Source organism: Bidens hawaiensis, unplaced genomic scaffold, assembly GCF_021521415.1.
Source record: "Bidens hawaiensis isolate Kalapana, Puna unplaced genomic scaffold, B.hawaiensis_p1.1 tig00032812_1, whole genome shotgun sequence".
Lineage (NCBI taxonomy): Eukaryota > Viridiplantae > Streptophyta > Magnoliopsida > Asterales > Asteraceae > Bidens > Bidens hawaiensis.
The window spans coordinates 69,158-87,497 of NW_027495606.1; the positions used below are offsets into that span (position 1 = coordinate 69,158).

The following is an 18,340-nucleotide window of genomic DNA, read 5'->3' on the forward strand; positions in this document are numbered from 1 at the left end:
ATTAATAAAGTTCATTTTACCTTAACCGATCAATTAGGATTTCTAACATGGTATTCTTTTGTTCCTTTGCTACCGGAGGTTTTACAACAAGCTGGAGTTGTCCTGCTGAATTCGAAATGACTGGAGAACAAATTCTGTGACTTCAAGTCACACCACTGTTTGATAAACTATCGTTGTCACTTGTTAATCAATGTTGATGTAGTAATTTCGACACCTTTAATGATAATTAGTGGATATATGTACACAAGATCGGTGCTGTTAAATACACATTGTAATTGTCAACACTAAGTTTGTTCTATTCCTTCTTTAACCTATAGTCCAATTATTCTAAAATGATCATGAAAATCACAAGGTTATTTTTTTGGTTGAAAGTTGAAACATGAACAGTTTGGAGTTTGCCAAGATAAGAAAATGTCAGCAAAAGCGCGGTAGGAAATGAGGACGAGCAAGGGTATACTATAATTCAACATGCAAACAGCACTCTGAAAGCCTGATGACCAATTAAATTTGAACTTGAAATACCAGATAACAACTGTGCAACGCATAAATCATGTATTCAATCTCCAGGATACAACAGGGTATCTCTAAGTTTAGGTATCAATCATTAGCCGAGATATTATGGCGCATCTGTAATTCAGACTATTCAGTACACAAAGTCATCATTTCTCCTAGTGTTGAATATTTTATTTGGTATTGTGTGTTGGAACACTAAGGTAAAATTTAGTATTTTTGAAGTCATCAAGAAGAGGGTTGTATCCGTCTTTGGTCTTTGTCTTTGCGGGCAGACCAAATTCTTCCATAAACACCGACGTATCAAGCTGCATATATAATCACACAAAAACTGATCATATAAATTGCTGATGTGGGACTGGTTGATGACATCAGATGCCATGAATGCAAAAACTGTTGGTGTGAAAAAAATTAAAAAGTAATTTATTTAACGAGTTTACAAATAACCTTTTCTATAAACTTTTTTATCCAAAATGAAAATAAGATGCCATGAATACAATTAAAAAGTCTCATCGCGTGTGCCATATACATATACACTAAAATAAAAATAAGATGCCACATCAGCAAAAACTTTAAAAATCAACAAAAGAATGACCAACAATTTGAACAAGCAGTGTAAAATTTGATTCTATTTCACGCAATCAGCCCGTACCAAAATTGGATAAAAAGGTTTCAGCAGGTCTAGCTAACCCAACCCAATTTGAGCGTGTACTGAAAAATTGGCCCGTTTCAACACGAACCTGTTTTGACCCACTTTGCACTTCTAGTAGATAATGCCAGATAAAATATTTGAACATACCGTTATGGTGCGCCTTTTCTTTCCTTGTTTGGAGGACCTATCAAAATGCTCAATTCGTGATTTTAACCACCAGAACTGTAATGGTCGATACGCTCTAAAAGCCAAAAATCTGTTGGGAAAAATATGTCTGCATCACCCTGGAAAAGACGATAGAGACAACATCAGCCAGCCAAAATGTTGATCTACGTTATTTGTGTACTCATAATGTTTTTTTTAATCAAATCACAAACAGATTCATATGGCATGCAGAGAAATGCATTGGTTTTGTCCATTTAAAGGGCATTTCAGGCATTTGGTACATAATTAATAGGTTTCCAAAAATCTTTATCGAATTAACAGTTGCATGAGGATTTAAAGAACACGAATAGCAAACAATACCTTGGCATCCAGATAACTGCTGTGATCTGAACTGCTTCCATCTTTCTGCAGACAACGGGCAAGATGATCAAATACTAGAAACATGATATGTAATATCATCTTGAAAAACTTAAAATCAAATACGGCCCATTTACTTAAGAGTTAAGTGTGGGTTCATCCGGTTAATGCCACAAGCATCCTCAAGCATTGTTCTAATAGTGTAATACTATCAATCATATTTGACAAATTAACTATTCAAAGAAAACCAAAACTTTTGGGCAAACTTAACCGATTCGTGTGATGAGCCTATAAGAAACATCAAATTTTTATGAATGCGGATTATATTCTACAGCATTTGATAGAAACTGAATATGAAATTCATCATATCATCATCATCGTACTCAGTATATCCCACCAATAGCAGAGCTATCGTAGGGTCTGAGGAGGGTAAGATGTAGACAGCCTTACCTCTACCCCGTAGGAATAGAGAGGCTGCTTCCAGTGAGACCCCCGGCTCGAAAGTAGTTTTGCATCAAGCCTTGGACATAAGGCACATAACACTCAACCATCGGCATGCCGGTAAATTGGTGCATGTACCTTGTCTTTCGGCTATCAACGCCACCACATGATGCCTGATTAACCTTCCATCACTTTTAACGTTATTTTCACGATATTAGTAAAATAACGTCAAAATTAGTGCAATTTCACTTTTGCCCACCCGAGGGTTCACACATATATACATTATATGCGCGCACCGCAAACAGAGCGTAAAACTGAATATGAAATTGAATTAGGAAATATGAGAAGATGATCTCAAAGGATCTACAATGATAACTAACCACCGAAGTGGTCCCGGGCTATGCCCCTCTCATGCTAATTGCAATGAGCCTAACAAAATATTCATTATCTTTCTTGACCTTTCTAAATGACTATTGGTCCTTACTTATAGAAATAGAAATTACACTTACCCCCTCCTACAATTACAAACGACTATTAAGTATAAAACAATAAGATCTCTATCAGCATTCATAGCCTTTTATTCAATGTGTTTAATATTATAAATTTGGTGAAAACTAATGAACTATGGTACCTTGGTAGAAACCAATGGAGCTCTGTCACCAGGTACTTTAACATCAGAAAGGTAACTGAAATCAGAAGCGATCATTGACATCTTTGGCAGGGCTCCATGTAATGCTTGTAGAAGTTTCTATATATCACATGAAGCAACATTACTACAAATACAAATTGTCAAAAAGACGGTACCCCATACCCTTTCACTGAATGCGCAAATAAACCTCCTGACTTTATTTTTACAAGATTAACTCCCTCCACTTTAAAATTGAAGGATAGTTTTTTTTACTAAGAATTAATTATATATCTATACATCCAAATTTCATGACAGCATACTCATATTAGAAACACGAAATATCATATTTACTGTAAATCATGTCAATACTCAATAGCGTAGTGTTCACTTCATTAATCTAGAGAAGCATGTTGTTCCAAGTAGCTGGCTTTATTTTATTTACTATAGAAAGGGAAAATATGATATTACAAAATTAAGAAGGGTGTATACGAAATATCGAACTATTAAGAGGATGTCTACGAATTTGTCCCTTTTAATAATGTGTAGCCATAATCATGCAAAAAAGAAAAATCTTTTACTTAAGATTTGAAAATTCTAGGGATATAATCATGCAAAAAAGTACATTTATGTTAATTATGAGCCACAGAGACCTTATCATTAACTTCTAAAAGTTAAGAAATATAACCATAATAGTTGCCCAATTTGAAAATGAAAACAGATCCTTACCAAACACCCGGTTGGTAGCCAACGTCTTCTAGGTTTGGGAAATATTTTAGCCCAAACGTTGCTTGGCAATGAAGGCTCTGGAGTTTCTAGGGGCCTATAATCTTTATCCACATTTAGAATATTCAAGCAACTTTTGATTAGAGGATCTTGCATCGTTTTATACAGCTCGGACAATCCAGACCTGTGTTTGACCAAGAGAAAAGTTCTGACCTTTTGTCAATTGTCTAAACTCCACTCCAATAAAGATGAAACAAAAACATTAAAAAGTCAAATTGATCTATTTAATTGATTTTGATATAAATAATAAATAAACAAGAAACTTAGCATGAAACTTTTACATAAACTTATTTGTGGCCATTTCCAAAGTATTAAAATTCGACGAAAAGGATAATGTATGCATATCATATTTCATATTACAAAAGTAAATTTAACAACCGACTCCATTCACCTGTCTTGTTGCTTTTCTACCCAAACTTCCATCCATGGTGAAACTTGATTTTCTGAATAAATAAGATCGTGTGGAAGATTATCAAGAACCTAGTAATCAAAGAGAAATAAGTAACCATGCAAATTTGCAATGAGGTGACAAAAGCATGACATAGAGGTGATGCTTTCGAACATTTACTTATAATTGTGCTGATTTGGATTAATTTTTTAATCTCTAATGGGTCAAAATTGTAACATAAAAAATAACTTAAAGATGGTCGAAAGGGTTGAAAGTCACAAAAACATAATTTTAATGCGTAACACCTCATAATCATCTCATTAAAAAGACTTGATTATTACTGAAATAATGTAACTTTTTATAATCATATTTGCCATTACATATCAAAATATATTGGACATAAGTTTTTCTGGTCACCCATGACCCAACCCATTGGCCACCTCTAGCATAAAAGAAAGCTAGTGTACATTAATCCGCATCTTTTTAAGAAAACTGCAATATTAATAAGCGAAATACATTAAAAAGTACCTCTAGCATTATAACCCAGCACGGTTGTTGCTCTGCATCCCCTGTTTTAAGAGTAAAACTATTAATCCCAACATGTTCATGGATACTCAGACAAGAGAAAGTCCAGCTGCACCATATACCAGCAAAACAGAACTTTCTCAAAGTTTCATTAAAGAAACATATATTTAATCGAGAATACATAATTGTAAAAAAAGTGGGTGCAAAAAAGGTGGTAGTAGAATATACCCCATCCAGTACGATCAGCAGCATCACGACATTCTACTTTGAATTTTGACAAGTGACTGCTAACTTCTCCAACTGTTTCCATCTGTTTCTTGGCTAATGAAGAACTAATTTCTACTGAACTGCACAAAAATAATAGTTCTTCACAAAACAATAATAAAACAAGATTAACTTGAAACTGAATAATATTAAACATTAGTAGTTAAGTCAAAATACGTTACAGATTAGTACATGCAAATTTTAAAGAAAAACCGAATACATACGTGTATGACATGCTATTGTAAACTCGTGTAGGAGCATTCAACATTATGTAATCCAATATGCCCTTCGCACAAGTTCCAGATCCACCTCCAATTTCATAGATCTGAAAGAACCACAGATAGAAACTTAGTTATTTTCTTGTTCTTTATCTTATTCAAGAAAACAGAACAAGAAAGCTGATGAATTATACATAATGCCAAAAGTTTATCTTTCAAATATATACAACTCACCTTAAGTGGAAAAGAAAGATTAGTTGTTTGCAAAATTGCTTCAGCAATCGCGTGGGCATACCAAGGCTACAAGCAAAAGATAAAATTCAGTAAGATAGTCAAAAGAAAGAGTTGTGAATTACCAAACTACACATCAATGCATTGTACCAAAATTGTTAAACAAACAAGTTTGTACCTTGAACAGCTCTACGGGAGTAAACCAAGAAACATCATTCTGCTTGTATATTTTTTCCAAATGTGACATGTAAGCCTTCCTTCCTGAAAAAGCCCACACTATAATTTGCTAACTGCTAAGGAGTGACATTTGAAGAGTGACTTAATTTGAGGTATAAACCAGCACATATGACCTCTTCTTAATGATAAATAGATGGCATAAAGACCTTGCAGACTTATTAAGAGTGATCTACCAATGAGGAGAATAAATTAGTATATCAAACAAGTCCGTTATTTTATTATGTGGGAATATAACCCAAACAAGAAATGATGAAAGAAAGCCGTTGTGAAGTGTAGACTAATATCTAGTTGAGAGAGTGTTTGGATATGCAGTGAGTTGAAGGATGAGAGTGTGACCTAATTCTACATCTATCTAGGTTCAGTAATCTTATTTATACCTTGCAGCAGCTAATGTTCCGATGTAGGGGTTTGTGAAAAATATCCATGATACAATGTATGAAGTCGTTGAAGCAAAGGCATAATGTAGGTATGTGATGAAATTAGGTTTAGGTGAATAAGAAGAGAAGAGAAGAATGCCTGCTAACCTACCTACCTCTAGTTGTGATGATGATTTCTGAAGAAGACGACGACGACTCTCTAGTCCGTCAAAAACAGTGGGTTTTATTATGTTACACCATCTTTTGTATATTATTAGTTAACACTTGAAAGGTTTTGCAAAAATGAATTTTAAGCAGCCAAGATATATATATATATATATAGTTCTACAAGTGATTTGATTGAAGATAATTTAACCTTTATTATTTTTGTTTTATTAAAATAGTTAAGTACATATTTAATAAAGGCAAGGCAAGACACACACAAGACTGATCTTATAATGATAGTTGTAGCATAACACAATAATAACTAATAAATAATTAATATAATAATAATAATAATATTCTTCTCTTACTCTTTACTTACTTTGTAGCTTTACCAACACACACATATTTCTTTTGTCACCCTCACTCAATTGACCATACCATACCAAATGAGAACATTCATGCTCATGGAGGTGCTGCTACTGCTACTGCTACTGCTACTTGTTCAAGGCACGATGGCCACGTGGTGCGTGGCCCGAAGTGACGCCTCAAGGGAGGCGTTACAAACAGCGTTAGACTACGCGTGCAGTGCAGGAGCAGACTGCACACCCTTGCAGCCATCCGGTCTGTGTTTCCTGCCCAACACCATTCAAGCACATGCATCATATGCATACAATAGTTATTACATGCGTAGGTTCATGGCTCCTGGATCCTGTGACTTCTCCGGCACCGCCACCATTGCCAAAACCGATCCCAGTTATGGATCTTGTGTTTATCCACCGTCTCCCAGGTATGTTACATGTATGTATTCACAATGCACCATTGTTTATAGGTCGGGATAAAAAGCTTTAAACAAGCTGAGCTTTTTTGAACTCGCTCGGGCTTGGCCTAAATAAAGCTCATTTAGTTATTTATTTTTAAGTTTCACATTTTTTTGATTTTTATGTATTAATATCATCTAGGGGTGATCAAACGTACAGGTCTTGCCTGCCAAAACCAACCCGGACCTGGTTAATGGTAAAGAATATACCTGGGAGCCGACCCTATTGTTAATACTCGGTTCCTAGGGGGGCCTCGGGTCGCAGAACCAATTTATGCAGTTTCTAAGCCGTTCTTGCAAACCCGGACCCAATCTGGACCCCGGTTTGTGATAGTTGTAGCACTCGGGAACTGACCATATGGTATTCTAAGCGGGTGTGGTCGGTTTGGGTTTGACGGGTCTCCGGGTTTTACGGGTAAGACCCGGTTCATGCTCACCCCTATACTACACAACCATGCTCGAGCCAAGCTTGTTTAAGGTACTGCACGAGCTCAAGCCGAGCTTAGGCTATACAAAAAAGAGTTACAAACGTTTATAAACTAATTAATAAGTATAAATGAACCAAGCTTGAGCTCTCATAAGTCAAAACTAGTCGAGCTCAGGTTCGGTTCTTCTTTTATTGGTTTATGTTGTTAATTCATAACAAAATAAACTAATTGAACATCACTGTTTGTGCAATTTCAGCACTGCAGGTGGGACAACAACACCAGTTACGACTCCAGTTTCGGGCGGTACTCGGCCACCACCGCTCGGAGGAGGGCTTACGCCGATTGGTAATGGCACGGTACCCACGTTAGACACTCCGCCAGTTTCAAAAGGTTTCCGGGCATCCCCGTTTTCAAAAATCTTGCATATCAACACATTATTCATCTTGGAATTGATAACAATTTTGTATACATAGGCTAGATTATTATTTAGTAACACCATTTAAATTTGCAACCTTAAATTAACTTACAGTGTTTGGGTAATCTACTTTTACTTATGATTATCTAATGTTTAGGAGTTGAATACTTGCTACATTCATTGATATTTGATTAAATGCATTACAACAAACAACGAACGAATCATGGATCGAGCTTTATCTTTTTGGCCCTACCGCATGCATACAATCGACCTGTATAAGCTATACAAATCTGTTCTGGAACCTAGTTTCATTTCACTGATCCCAATGCATAACCGGAGGTTTAACATGACACCGATGAGGTTCCCGAACAATGAATATTTGATCCCCAGCCACATTATACATATCCTGATTCCGGTGCCATGTCCATAAAGCATGTGTTTCGTTCTTGACCTCTAGAATACCATGCCCGAAGCTGCTTTCTCTGTAAGCGCTGTATTCGGGCTGGCAGTCCCAACAGAAGTTCCCAGCTGCGGGGCCTGATGTGAAGTTGGAGGCACAAAAACCACCCATGAATGAATCTGGTGTGGAAGATGGTTCCGGGCAGTTACCTGGTTCATCAGCGTGTTTAACTGCCATCTTTTCTCGGTTACCGCCATCCCCTACTGTTATGTGCACTGGACCGCAAGGGTCCAACGTGTAGTTATATACTCGGTTTGATCTCTCATAAGCATGAACCTGAAAATATATAACAACCAAATAGTTAAACACTCTACTTCCATTTTTGGTATGAGTCGGTTCAGGTCGGGCTAACCAGAATAAATCCATTTAATTATTTTCATATGTTTGACCAGTTCCTTGTTAGTTAAATCTTTTTTATTTTTACCCATTTGACCCGTTTGAAATTAAAAGCAGCTCGAATTGACCCATGGTGGCTTAAAACACTTACATGTCCATTGAAAATGATATCGACACCAGCATTATACAGCATTTCTTCCATGGCTACCCTCATGCATTCGACTTCTTTATAATGAGAAACGTAGGAGTTGTACCATGGTGGATGCCAAACACCAACAAGCCATGGTGTCACTTTGCGGTCAACTTTAGCCAAATCCCTCTGCAACCACTTGAATTGTTCGGCTATATGAAACAATTACACAAGTCAATATATTAGTTAAAAGTCAAAGGTCAACACAGGTAATAAAGATTGAATTTTTACATGATTTATTATAAGCAGAGTAACCGCCAAGCATCAGGAAATGTATGCCTCCTGCATTGAAAGAGTAATACATGGTGGATTTTGAGCCACTTTCTATAGATGGAAACGCGAACCGTGCATTGTAAGATGCAAATGTTATGCCGTCAACTTGCTCTTCGATTTCATGGTTACCCTGTATTGCCATTATTGGCACCTTAGACGTTAATCTCTGCATATACCTGACATTTTTCACTCCAAATTGTTAATTAATATCTTCAAGAACAAAAGCATACAAAAGACCAAAATCTGGAATGTTACAAGAATCAAAATTTTGATAAAGATGTAAACTTTTACCTTCCCCAGTAATCCCAGCGCGGTTGATAAGTCTCATGAATTGGAGTATTTGCAAACGAACACGAATAACAATCAGAACCAGTGCCATCGGTTAGATACAAGTTAGCATAAGTTGCGTCTCCAACAAGTAGCATAAGATCAGGGTTGTTCTTCATCAAATGGCTCACTGTTGATGTTGAATTGTAAGTAAGCCCAAGATCACCAACAATGCCTATTTTTGGGTAATTTTTACTGCTAGAAACAGGCATAGTTTTGAACCGAAAAACATCACTCATTGCTCCAATCAAAGGGTCTCCGCACCGGTAATAATAAGCGGTATCCGGAGACAATCCTGCAAGATTCACACACCAAGTTTCAAACTTTCTTGAAAATTTTCATATGAAAAGGATCAAATTTTTGGAACCAAGATTTCAAACTTTCTTGAAAATTAAAAAAGATATAATTTTTAGGATCTAACCTGTAAGTTGAACATGGTGGATGATTCCAGAAGTGTAGTTTTGAAGGCCTTCAAATGGGTAAAGCTGGTCGTAAATGAGAGAGTAACCCTCTGCTTTTTGTGTTTGTTTTTTTAAATATTTGTCTTTCCCATATTCTACCACACTAGCTACACTATCAGGATTAAGTGGCTTTATATTGTTCCCAATTTGAAACTCACCTGCATTTTTCAACAAAAGACCCAAATTTCAAACTCTAGGACCACTAGTCACATACATGAAATACACATTAGGCATAAAAAAACAAATATTATAGCTAGGATCAATTTTTTATGATTTGTATCTTACAAGCAATTAGCTAGTCTTGCTTAAACCCTGATACTGATTTTAATGTAGTAATCTTGTAATTTAAGATTTTCTTGAAATAAAAGGCAATAAGTAGTCCAATAAATCCAAACAGAGTCAGAATCATGATTTTTTAATGCAGTAAACTTGAAACTAAATATTTTCTTGAAATTTCAAGACTTCTTTAAAGCATACATTTTTTTACATCAAAACCGGCAACAAGCTCCCGTTAGCCCGTAAACAAAAAAGGGAATATTTTTACTCGTAATCCAAGAAATCCAAACAGAATCATAACCAAGCAACAAGCTGTGCCGCTAGCCCGTAAATAGAATAAAAGGAAAGTTTTTTACCACTAATCCAAGAAATCCAAACAGAATCATAATTGGAGGAAAGCGAAACCGAAATCTGCTCCGGTTCAAGCTCGTTAACAGGTGGTTGGACCCGCGGGTCTTCGGAGGGCAAATCGACGGCATTCCCACGAAAACTCTGGTCCAGGGGGACGGTGACCGGCGTAAAAGGCCCATCAAGGGTGGTCGGAATCCCACCGTCACCTTTTACAATCTCACCACCAGAAACAAAGCCCACAAATATTATTGAAAAATAACAATACCCAATTAAGATCACAGTTTCTAAATCAATCCTGAATGCCATTTTGATTAAAGGGTTGAGTGAAAGCTAGTGTTTTAATTTAAGAATGGATCAAGGGGATATGCTGTGGAATATTATTGGAATCTTTGTAAGTTGCACTAAATGACACTTTCTTTGATTTGGGTGCAGCAACCGGGTGGTTCCTGTAAAGCAACCGATAACGGTGGCGTGGCGGAAACCGGTGGTTGATGCTTGAAATTTATATGTTGCTTCTTGTTTGAGTTGTGTTTTGTTTTGTTTTGTTGTGTGATGTGACACAACAAGTATGGGTTACAAAAGTTTATATATTTTTGGGTGTTACTAAAAACAGACTTACCCTAGGCCCATCTATTTTACGCATACCCCAAAAGTCTAGAGGTGTATAAATCCGGTTTTCGGGTATTACCGAGTACAAATCGGGTCTGGTTTCGGATACGAGTATTTTACTGAAATGCATACCCTGTTCATACCTTATGGGTAGGGTCGAGTAGTAAAAATTACAGTATAAAAAAAAAAATCCAATTCATGGTTTTTTTTCGGGTCCGGTTTCAGGTTTAAGTGTTTTGTGCACCTCTAAAACTGATTAAATTGGTCGTTATTATAGATGTGTTTCGATAAGACTTTCAAAGGTCTTAAACCTGAAGACCGAACCGACTAACCCATAATTTGAATACCGAACCCGATCAAAGTTCATACGTCATAGTCCATTCTGATCTTTTTGTTGTATAGCCTGGAACTATATTAACAGATATTTTATTATCATAAATGTTTAAAATGATGTATTGTTTAACTAATGCATCACTTTCAATGAATAATGTGATAACTACTCACATCATATAAAGATGATGACTTTTAAGTTGTACAAGGTTGAATTGAAGATAACATAACTAGTAGCTCTCACAAGTCAAAAATGATGGTTGGATAAAATATTCTATTTTACATATCAAGCTTGTTTTGTAATTCGTTAAAAACCTGAAACCCGACCTGAACAAACATGTTACCCGTAATTGGTTGTTATTAATGTCGGGTTTTAGGTAGACTTTCAAACATTAAGCCCGAGTAATGCAAACCAATTAACCCGAAACGGATATTCACCTTTGTGTACATCAACACTCGTCATACAAGGCGCATGAGTCATGCATATCATATGATGTCTAAGTACATTATACAAGCTATATAAAATATTATGGTCCGTATAGTATATTGGTGGTGTCTTGATAAAATTTTTAGCTCAACTCGACCAGACAGGTTGTGCAAGGCTAAAAGAATGTATTCATTGATTTAAAATAATATCCAAACACACTCGAATTATTGATGTGCTTTTCTTTTTTGGCAAAATATTTGAATGGGTTAGTGGATAATGACTTTCAAATGCTTTCAAACTACTTAGTTGGATAATTGTGATAATTTTATAGGATAACGTGTGTTGGAAACTACGAAAAGACGATAAAATGTATTTATAATAAAATAAATTAAGAAAGTAACAAAGTGGTGTATTATTATTATTATTATTATTATTATTATTATTATTATTATTATTATTATTATTATTATTATTATTTGTTTGTGAGATAATTTATCTTTTCTAGATCTATAAATAACTTTATTTTAACTTGAGTCATGTGTAAACACGTTTATTGTATTTGTTTAGATTTTACAAATATGTTTATTGGATATAGAGGATCTACAATACAAAGAACTATTTGTTTATTTTTATTATTATCTGGTTGTTTATCATGTTGATAATGTTTTAATGTATTCTTTGTATTTATAATTTATTTGTGTTCGTTGTGTTCTTCATGTTCTTTGTATGAATACTTGAAGGTTAAAGACAAATAAACAATGCATGAACATGGAGAATAAAAAACCAATGGAATCATTGGATAATAGAAAGCCTTTAAACAAATTACTGAACCACTCCAAATAAATGAAGAAACTGAAAAAATAAAAGTTAGGATGCGTAGTTACTTCTTTGTTAAAGTGAAATTATCCATGACAAAGAATTTGAATGTCATTTGTCATGTTACCAATATTAAATAATATACATTTAATTTTGTAAATAATTGGCCTTCTGGTTCAATGGCATGGGGGTGATGGTTAAGGCTTGGGATTCTAAAGGTCTCAGGTTTGAAACTTGGCTCAAAGGGGTTTTTTCACAGTGGTGGGCTTCCTCCTTGATAGTGTTCTTGAGTGAGTCAGGCCTGGAGCGTCAAAATTAGTATGGACGGTTGACATCCCGTCTCAGGAAGGCTCACTCAAGTATTGGCGGTGGATCCAAACACTATTAAAAAAAATGTAGAGTTTTACATATGTTAGAAAGGCCGGCCATGATTGCGTGACAAAATACAAACAATTTAAGTGAGTCTATGTTTAAAGATGCGAATATGACATGAAAGTTGTAATATCATATCGTCACCTTTACACTCATTAATACCGACCTGCTCAAATTTCTGGTAACCTTTTAGGATCACCTCTTTGATGATCGAGATGTACCACATGCCTTAGGTTTTTATATCCAGAGTTGGGAGGCAATGGTCAAACACCACATCTTCATCCAGGGCCGTCTCGTGGGTAAGTTAAACGAGGTAATGGTTTTAGGCCTCCACTTTAATAGGGCCTCTATTTTAAATAGGAGTTATGCATTATGAGATTTTAAAAGTAAAGTTTTTTTAGAATTAGTAATTTATTAACGGACCAAAGCAAGAATGATTGCTTCATATCCATTATCACTGAATATCATCTACATTCTATAATTTTTGTATACACTCTAGCACTATACGCAAAAAGAAAATAAAAAAAAGACCTTAGCATTTTAGTTAGTTTTCGACCTCCGAGAACGTAGTGGTCTTCATCAAGTCCATGAATGCAAATGAATGAATATCTCCATTAAATTTAATGAGGGGAATCTATCTCATGGATAGTACAAAACATGGGAAACAAGATAAAATATATCCTTAATGGTTAAAATTTGAACTTTTTGCTAAAAAGTAATAACATAGTCTATTTTGATATAACATGGTTAAATTTAAAATATAAATCAACAAAAAGTCAGTTATTTTTATTTAAAACAATACTTTGTCATTCTAATAGTACATTGCTTAGAAAAGTGGATTTCACCAACGTGTTAAACTTATTCGCTACTAGATTGATGGCAATTCGACCATCTTTTAAACATGATTGAAAGAGAAAGACAACCTCGATTACAAGTCCATAACTAAAACGAACAAACTTTTTCTAGAGGACCATTGCATCTTCGGGTTGTTCATGTAATAAAACGAAAACAAAATCGAACCATGAATTTTAACATTGGGATTGAATATTTGGGGCTTCGTAAATAAGGTGATTGTAATGACAAAATGATTCTCGTGTTGAGGATAAAATGTAGTATTGTACCGATACTTGCATACTAGAGAAACAGTTTCTATAGGACACTCCTTTACAAGACTTTAACCAAATTCCTTCAAAGGGGACATTTGCTTGATTCAAGTGTATATGATATACTTTCACTATAGGATCTATTATCATAGCATCTTAAAATCTGCCTTAAACTTTTTAAAAACTTAATATTTAAGATCAAACAAATATGTTTAATAACTTTTTTATTTGTGGTTTGGTTATAGACTTAAGAGTAAAGTGACATTTTTATCTATTAGGTTTGATCACTTATGACACTTTCGTCCAAACCGTTAAAACCCTATCTATGTTTTAACCTTAAGACCAATGTTGTAAAACCCGCTAGTCATCAGTCAGGCGGTGGGGTGAGGACTAGCGATTAATCGAATCAGACTTTAATGTATAATTTTCAGTTTTGTATACACACACAAGCATTTTTATATGTAATTTTCAATTTTATACACACACAAACACATTTCGGCCAAAAAATTGGCTAGAATCTTGCCGGAAACCCCTGTTGGATATTAACTTTGCATGTGGAGAAAATAGTTGCATGGGATGTTTTGAATAAGTCCAAGCACATGGGCCACTTAGTCTTTGCATATTTCTAGTTCAAAGTTTGTTTAATTTGTTTCCTGCTTTTTCTCATGTTCAGTTTTGTACCGTTTTGTTTGTGTATTTATAGCCATTTGACAAGTAATGAAGTTCAAGCTTTTGGCTAATATCTGAAGTACCATTGATTGCACTTTTATCAACCCCTGATTTTTGTTGTAATCTTGCCATAACCGTTGATTTAGGCCAAAATCTCGTCGGACGTCGCCGATTTTGGCCAGAGTTTCATTAGAAAAAACCGATTAAGTATAATTAATTCAGATTTTAGCCGGATCTAACCATTAACCGATTAATCCAAAACTAAGAGTAAAGTTAGGACTATCGATTGATCGAAGAATATGTAATCACATTTTATAATAAATGGTCTAAAGCATCAATAAACCCTACCATTTGGCTGCAGCCACTAAACAATGAAATCATCATCACTCCATAAACTCTTCTCAAACACCACCAAACCATCTCCCGCCAAAACCAAAACCAAAACCAAAACCATGCAATTCATCTCTCTAATCCACTCCTCCAAAACCCTCAAACACCTCCACCAAATCCACGCCCAGATCATCACCCACCACCAGTTCTCTAACCCAAGAATCATCACCCAACACATCTCATCATACTCCTTCAAACCCACCTTCATCAACCACGTTCTCTCCATATTCCGCCACTTCAAGAACCCTAATTTATACGTTTTCAACTCACTAATCCGTGCACTTGCCGATAATTGCTACTACATGAGCTCAATCTCGTATTTTTTTGTCATGTTGAGGTCCAATGTTAGGCCCAATTATTTAACTTTCCCGTTTGTTTTGAAGTCTATAGGGAGTTTACAAGAAGGGTGGGTTGGTATGGAGCTTCATGGTAACGTTTTGAAGGTGGGTTTACTGCGCGATCGGGTCGTGTTGCTTTATTTGGTGGATATGTATGCGAAAGTCGGGTTATTGGAGTGTGCACGCCAGGTGTTTGATGAAAGTTCTCAATGAGGCGATGAGGCTAGAAGTACGTTGCTATGGAATGTTTTGATTAATGGGTATTCTAGAGCTGGGAAATGGCGGAAGGCTATGGAATTGTTTGAGGCAATGCCGGTTGAGAAATACGGGTCGACTTGGAGTACTTTGATTAACGGGTTGATGAAAGCCGGTGAGATTGACTGGGCTATGGAGATTTGGGGGTATGCAGAGGAGAAGGATGTGGTTTTTTGGATTACGATGATAAATGGGTTCTCGCAAAACGGGCATGAGAAGGCATTATCGATGTTTGGTGAGATGTTGGAACAGGGTGTGAGACCGAATGATCAGACTATTGGTTGTGTGATTTTGGCTTGTGCGAAAGCGGGAGCTCTTGAGACTGGGACGAGGATACATGAGTATATTTTGAGGAATGGGTTTGCTTTGAGGAAAGGTGTTATGGCTGCGCTGGTGGACATGTATGCAAAATGTGGGTCCGTTGAGAATGCAATTCGGGTGTTTGATGTGGCACGAGAGAAAGACCTTCAGACTTGGAGTGTTATGATATGGGGTTGTGCCGTTAATGGATATCTTGACAAGGCTCTTGATTGTTTCAACAAAATGATGTCTGCGGTACAAGGTTAACTTTTATTTCCAGATTTATCGTATTGATACTAATGTTATAAGGATAAGGTATTTTTTAATGGTTTGTAGAAACATGTTAAAGTCGTCTTTTTGTCTGCAGGAATAAAGCCAGATGGGGTGGTCTTTCTTGCCATTATAACCGCCTGTTTGCATGCTGGGAATGTTGACCAGGGTGTTCATTTTTTTGACAAAATGACGCATGATTATTCGATTGAACCCACCATGAAACATTATGTAGTAATTGTTGATCTTTATGGTAGGGCTGGTCGCTTAAATCAAGCTTTAAGATTCATCAAAAACATGCCAATAGATCCTGATTTTATCATTTGGGGGTCGCTATTTAGAGCTTGTCGCGCGCACAAGAACGTTCAAATGGCAGAATATGCATCCAAGAAGCTTCTAGAACTAGAGCCTAAACATCCTGGCGGTTATGTGTTTCTTTCAAATGTTTATGCTGCTGCAGGCAAGTGGCAAGATGTAGAAAGGGTGAGGACCAAAATGAAAGATAAAAGTGTAGCTAAAGATTTCGGGTGCAGTTATATTGAAATACATGGTCAAGTCACTAGCTTTGTAGCTGGCGATCATTTTCATTATCGTTCAGATGAAATACATTTGAAATTAGATGAAATTACTAAAAATGCAAGAGAGTTTGGTTACATGCCTGAAACTGAGTGGGTGCTTCATAATATTGAAGAAGAAGAAAATGAAGAATCTTTGGGAAGTCATAGTGAGAAATTGGCGCTTGCTTTCGCCCTAATTTCTGGTGATGATTTGAAGGTTATTAGGATTGTGAAAAATTTAAAAATTTGTGAGGACTGTCATTCTTTAATGAAGTATGCTAGCAAAATGACCAAGAAGGATATTGTAGTACGGGATACAAAGCGGTTTCATCATTTTAAAAATGGGAGTTGCTCATGTCAAGATTATTGGTAGCAATGTTAGTATCAAATGCCATCTTTTATGTGCAGTAGGGTTTTGTTATGTTACAATATTATTTTTCATAGCATTGAATATATGGCTATACTGCAAGCAACTTCATAACTAGAACTATAGAATTATTCATTTATATCTATGTTAACTAACTAGAATTACCAAAAACAAAGTGTCCTTTTTGTAAAACAAAGTGTCCTTTTTGTATTGTTTAAAAGTGTAGAAAACTAAAATTTGTTAATGTAGTGCATTACCATGAAAATTCTTATCATAATAATCAGTAAATCATTTTCTGCTATTACCGTGATTTTTCTGCACAGTCGAAACTGATTATTTCAATTTCAAGTCACAGTAGTTATTTTAGAGCACATTTTAACACCCTAAATTACATATTGTAAATGCAGCCTTTTCAGGTTCATGTATTAGAACTTTGGTGTTCAAAACAAGAGTTGAAGGCATAAAGCCAAGAGTTGCCCAGAAAAATCTCTTGAGCAGATTCGTTTTCTTGCAGACAGTGAAAAAGATTAGTCCATATGAATCTCAGAAGGGTAATGCTCAAGTGGATATGATATTATCAGTTATAACATAAGTTCAGGAATTCATTTTCAAGACTAGCCTGAAGAAAGTTTGCAGCATTCCTTTATGGTGAGGTTGAGTTTTGTTTCACTGTCCGTATTTACTTGCATTCTTTGTATTTAGAAAGAAGAAAAAAAAGGTGTCTTGTATTAACATGAGATCTTTCGTTCATAATCATCTAATTTAAAAATAAAAAGAAAACTTAGAGAAATGGTTAAGCTTAGCTATTAAGTTATACACCAGTATAATATGGTTGGTTCATATTCAACGATTGTGAGGTGTCTATATATATGTAAATGATTGACATCTCGCAAGAAGGGTACAAAACGTTGTTATTAAGAAAATTATACATACAAAGTTGTGTGTGGTGGAAAAGAAATTATGGCAACATCATTGGAAAACAGGCGAGCTAAGGTGTAAAGCAAGGGGAAATGCATTAAATCACACATAACTTAAAAATACACAAAGGGATTGAGGTCGCTTTGGTTCTGGTTTTATGTAGCCAACAAACTATGTTCTCATGGCGCTCAGTGATTGATTGTATATTGCATTAGTTCTCTATAGATTTGCTTCTACTGTTGTATGATCCAGCGTGTAAATTCCATTGGAGCCGGTAACACTGTTTTACATTTAAATGTAGTTACTTAAGAGACCAACAACAAGATTTGCATGATTTTGGCAATTTAAAACAATGTATGGTTATA

At 35.6% G+C, this 18,340-nt stretch overlaps 1 protein-coding gene and 3 pseudogenes across 2 annotated transcripts; 2 read left to right on the forward strand and 2 right to left on the reverse strand.

Annotated features, from left to right (window-relative positions):
- Positions 1–671: 671 nt before the first annotated feature.
- LOC143584113 (protein arginine methyltransferase NDUFAF7 homolog, mitochondrial-like) lies at positions 672–6,324 on the reverse strand (annotated as a pseudogene). Its single transcript, XR_013144299.1, has 12 exons — positions 6,300–6,324; positions 5,341–5,423; positions 5,166–5,231; positions 4,938–5,038; positions 4,678–4,796; positions 4,453–4,493; positions 3,928–4,016; positions 3,480–3,660; positions 2,757–2,873; positions 1,688–1,732; positions 1,310–1,446; positions 672–818 (listed from the first exon to the last, which is right to left on the reverse strand). The product of XR_013144299.1 is annotated as a protein arginine methyltransferase NDUFAF7 homolog, mitochondrial-like (transcript).
- Positions 6,325–6,432: 108 nt separating this feature from the next.
- LOC143584114 (PLASMODESMATA CALLOSE-BINDING PROTEIN 2 pseudogene) lies at positions 6,433–7,643 on the forward strand (annotated as a pseudogene).
- Positions 7,644–7,832: 189 nt separating this feature from the next.
- On the reverse strand, positions 7,833–10,560 carry LOC143584103 (purple acid phosphatase 15-like). Its single transcript, XM_077066231.1, has 6 exons — positions 10,260–10,560; positions 9,588–9,785; positions 9,131–9,461; positions 8,798–9,015; positions 8,528–8,718; positions 7,833–8,316 (listed from the first exon to the last, which is right to left on the reverse strand). The coding sequence occupies exons 1-6, from the start codon at positions 10,558–10,560 to the stop codon at positions 7,894–7,896; spliced, it is 1,662 nt and encodes a 553-aa protein (XP_076922346.1). The 3' UTR covers positions 7,833–7,893.
- Positions 10,561–14,951: 4,391 nt separating this feature from the next.
- On the forward strand, positions 14,952–17,063 carry LOC143584115 (pentatricopeptide repeat-containing protein At1g04840 pseudogene; annotated as a pseudogene).
- The last annotated feature ends 1,277 nt before the right edge of the window (positions 17,064–18,340 follow it).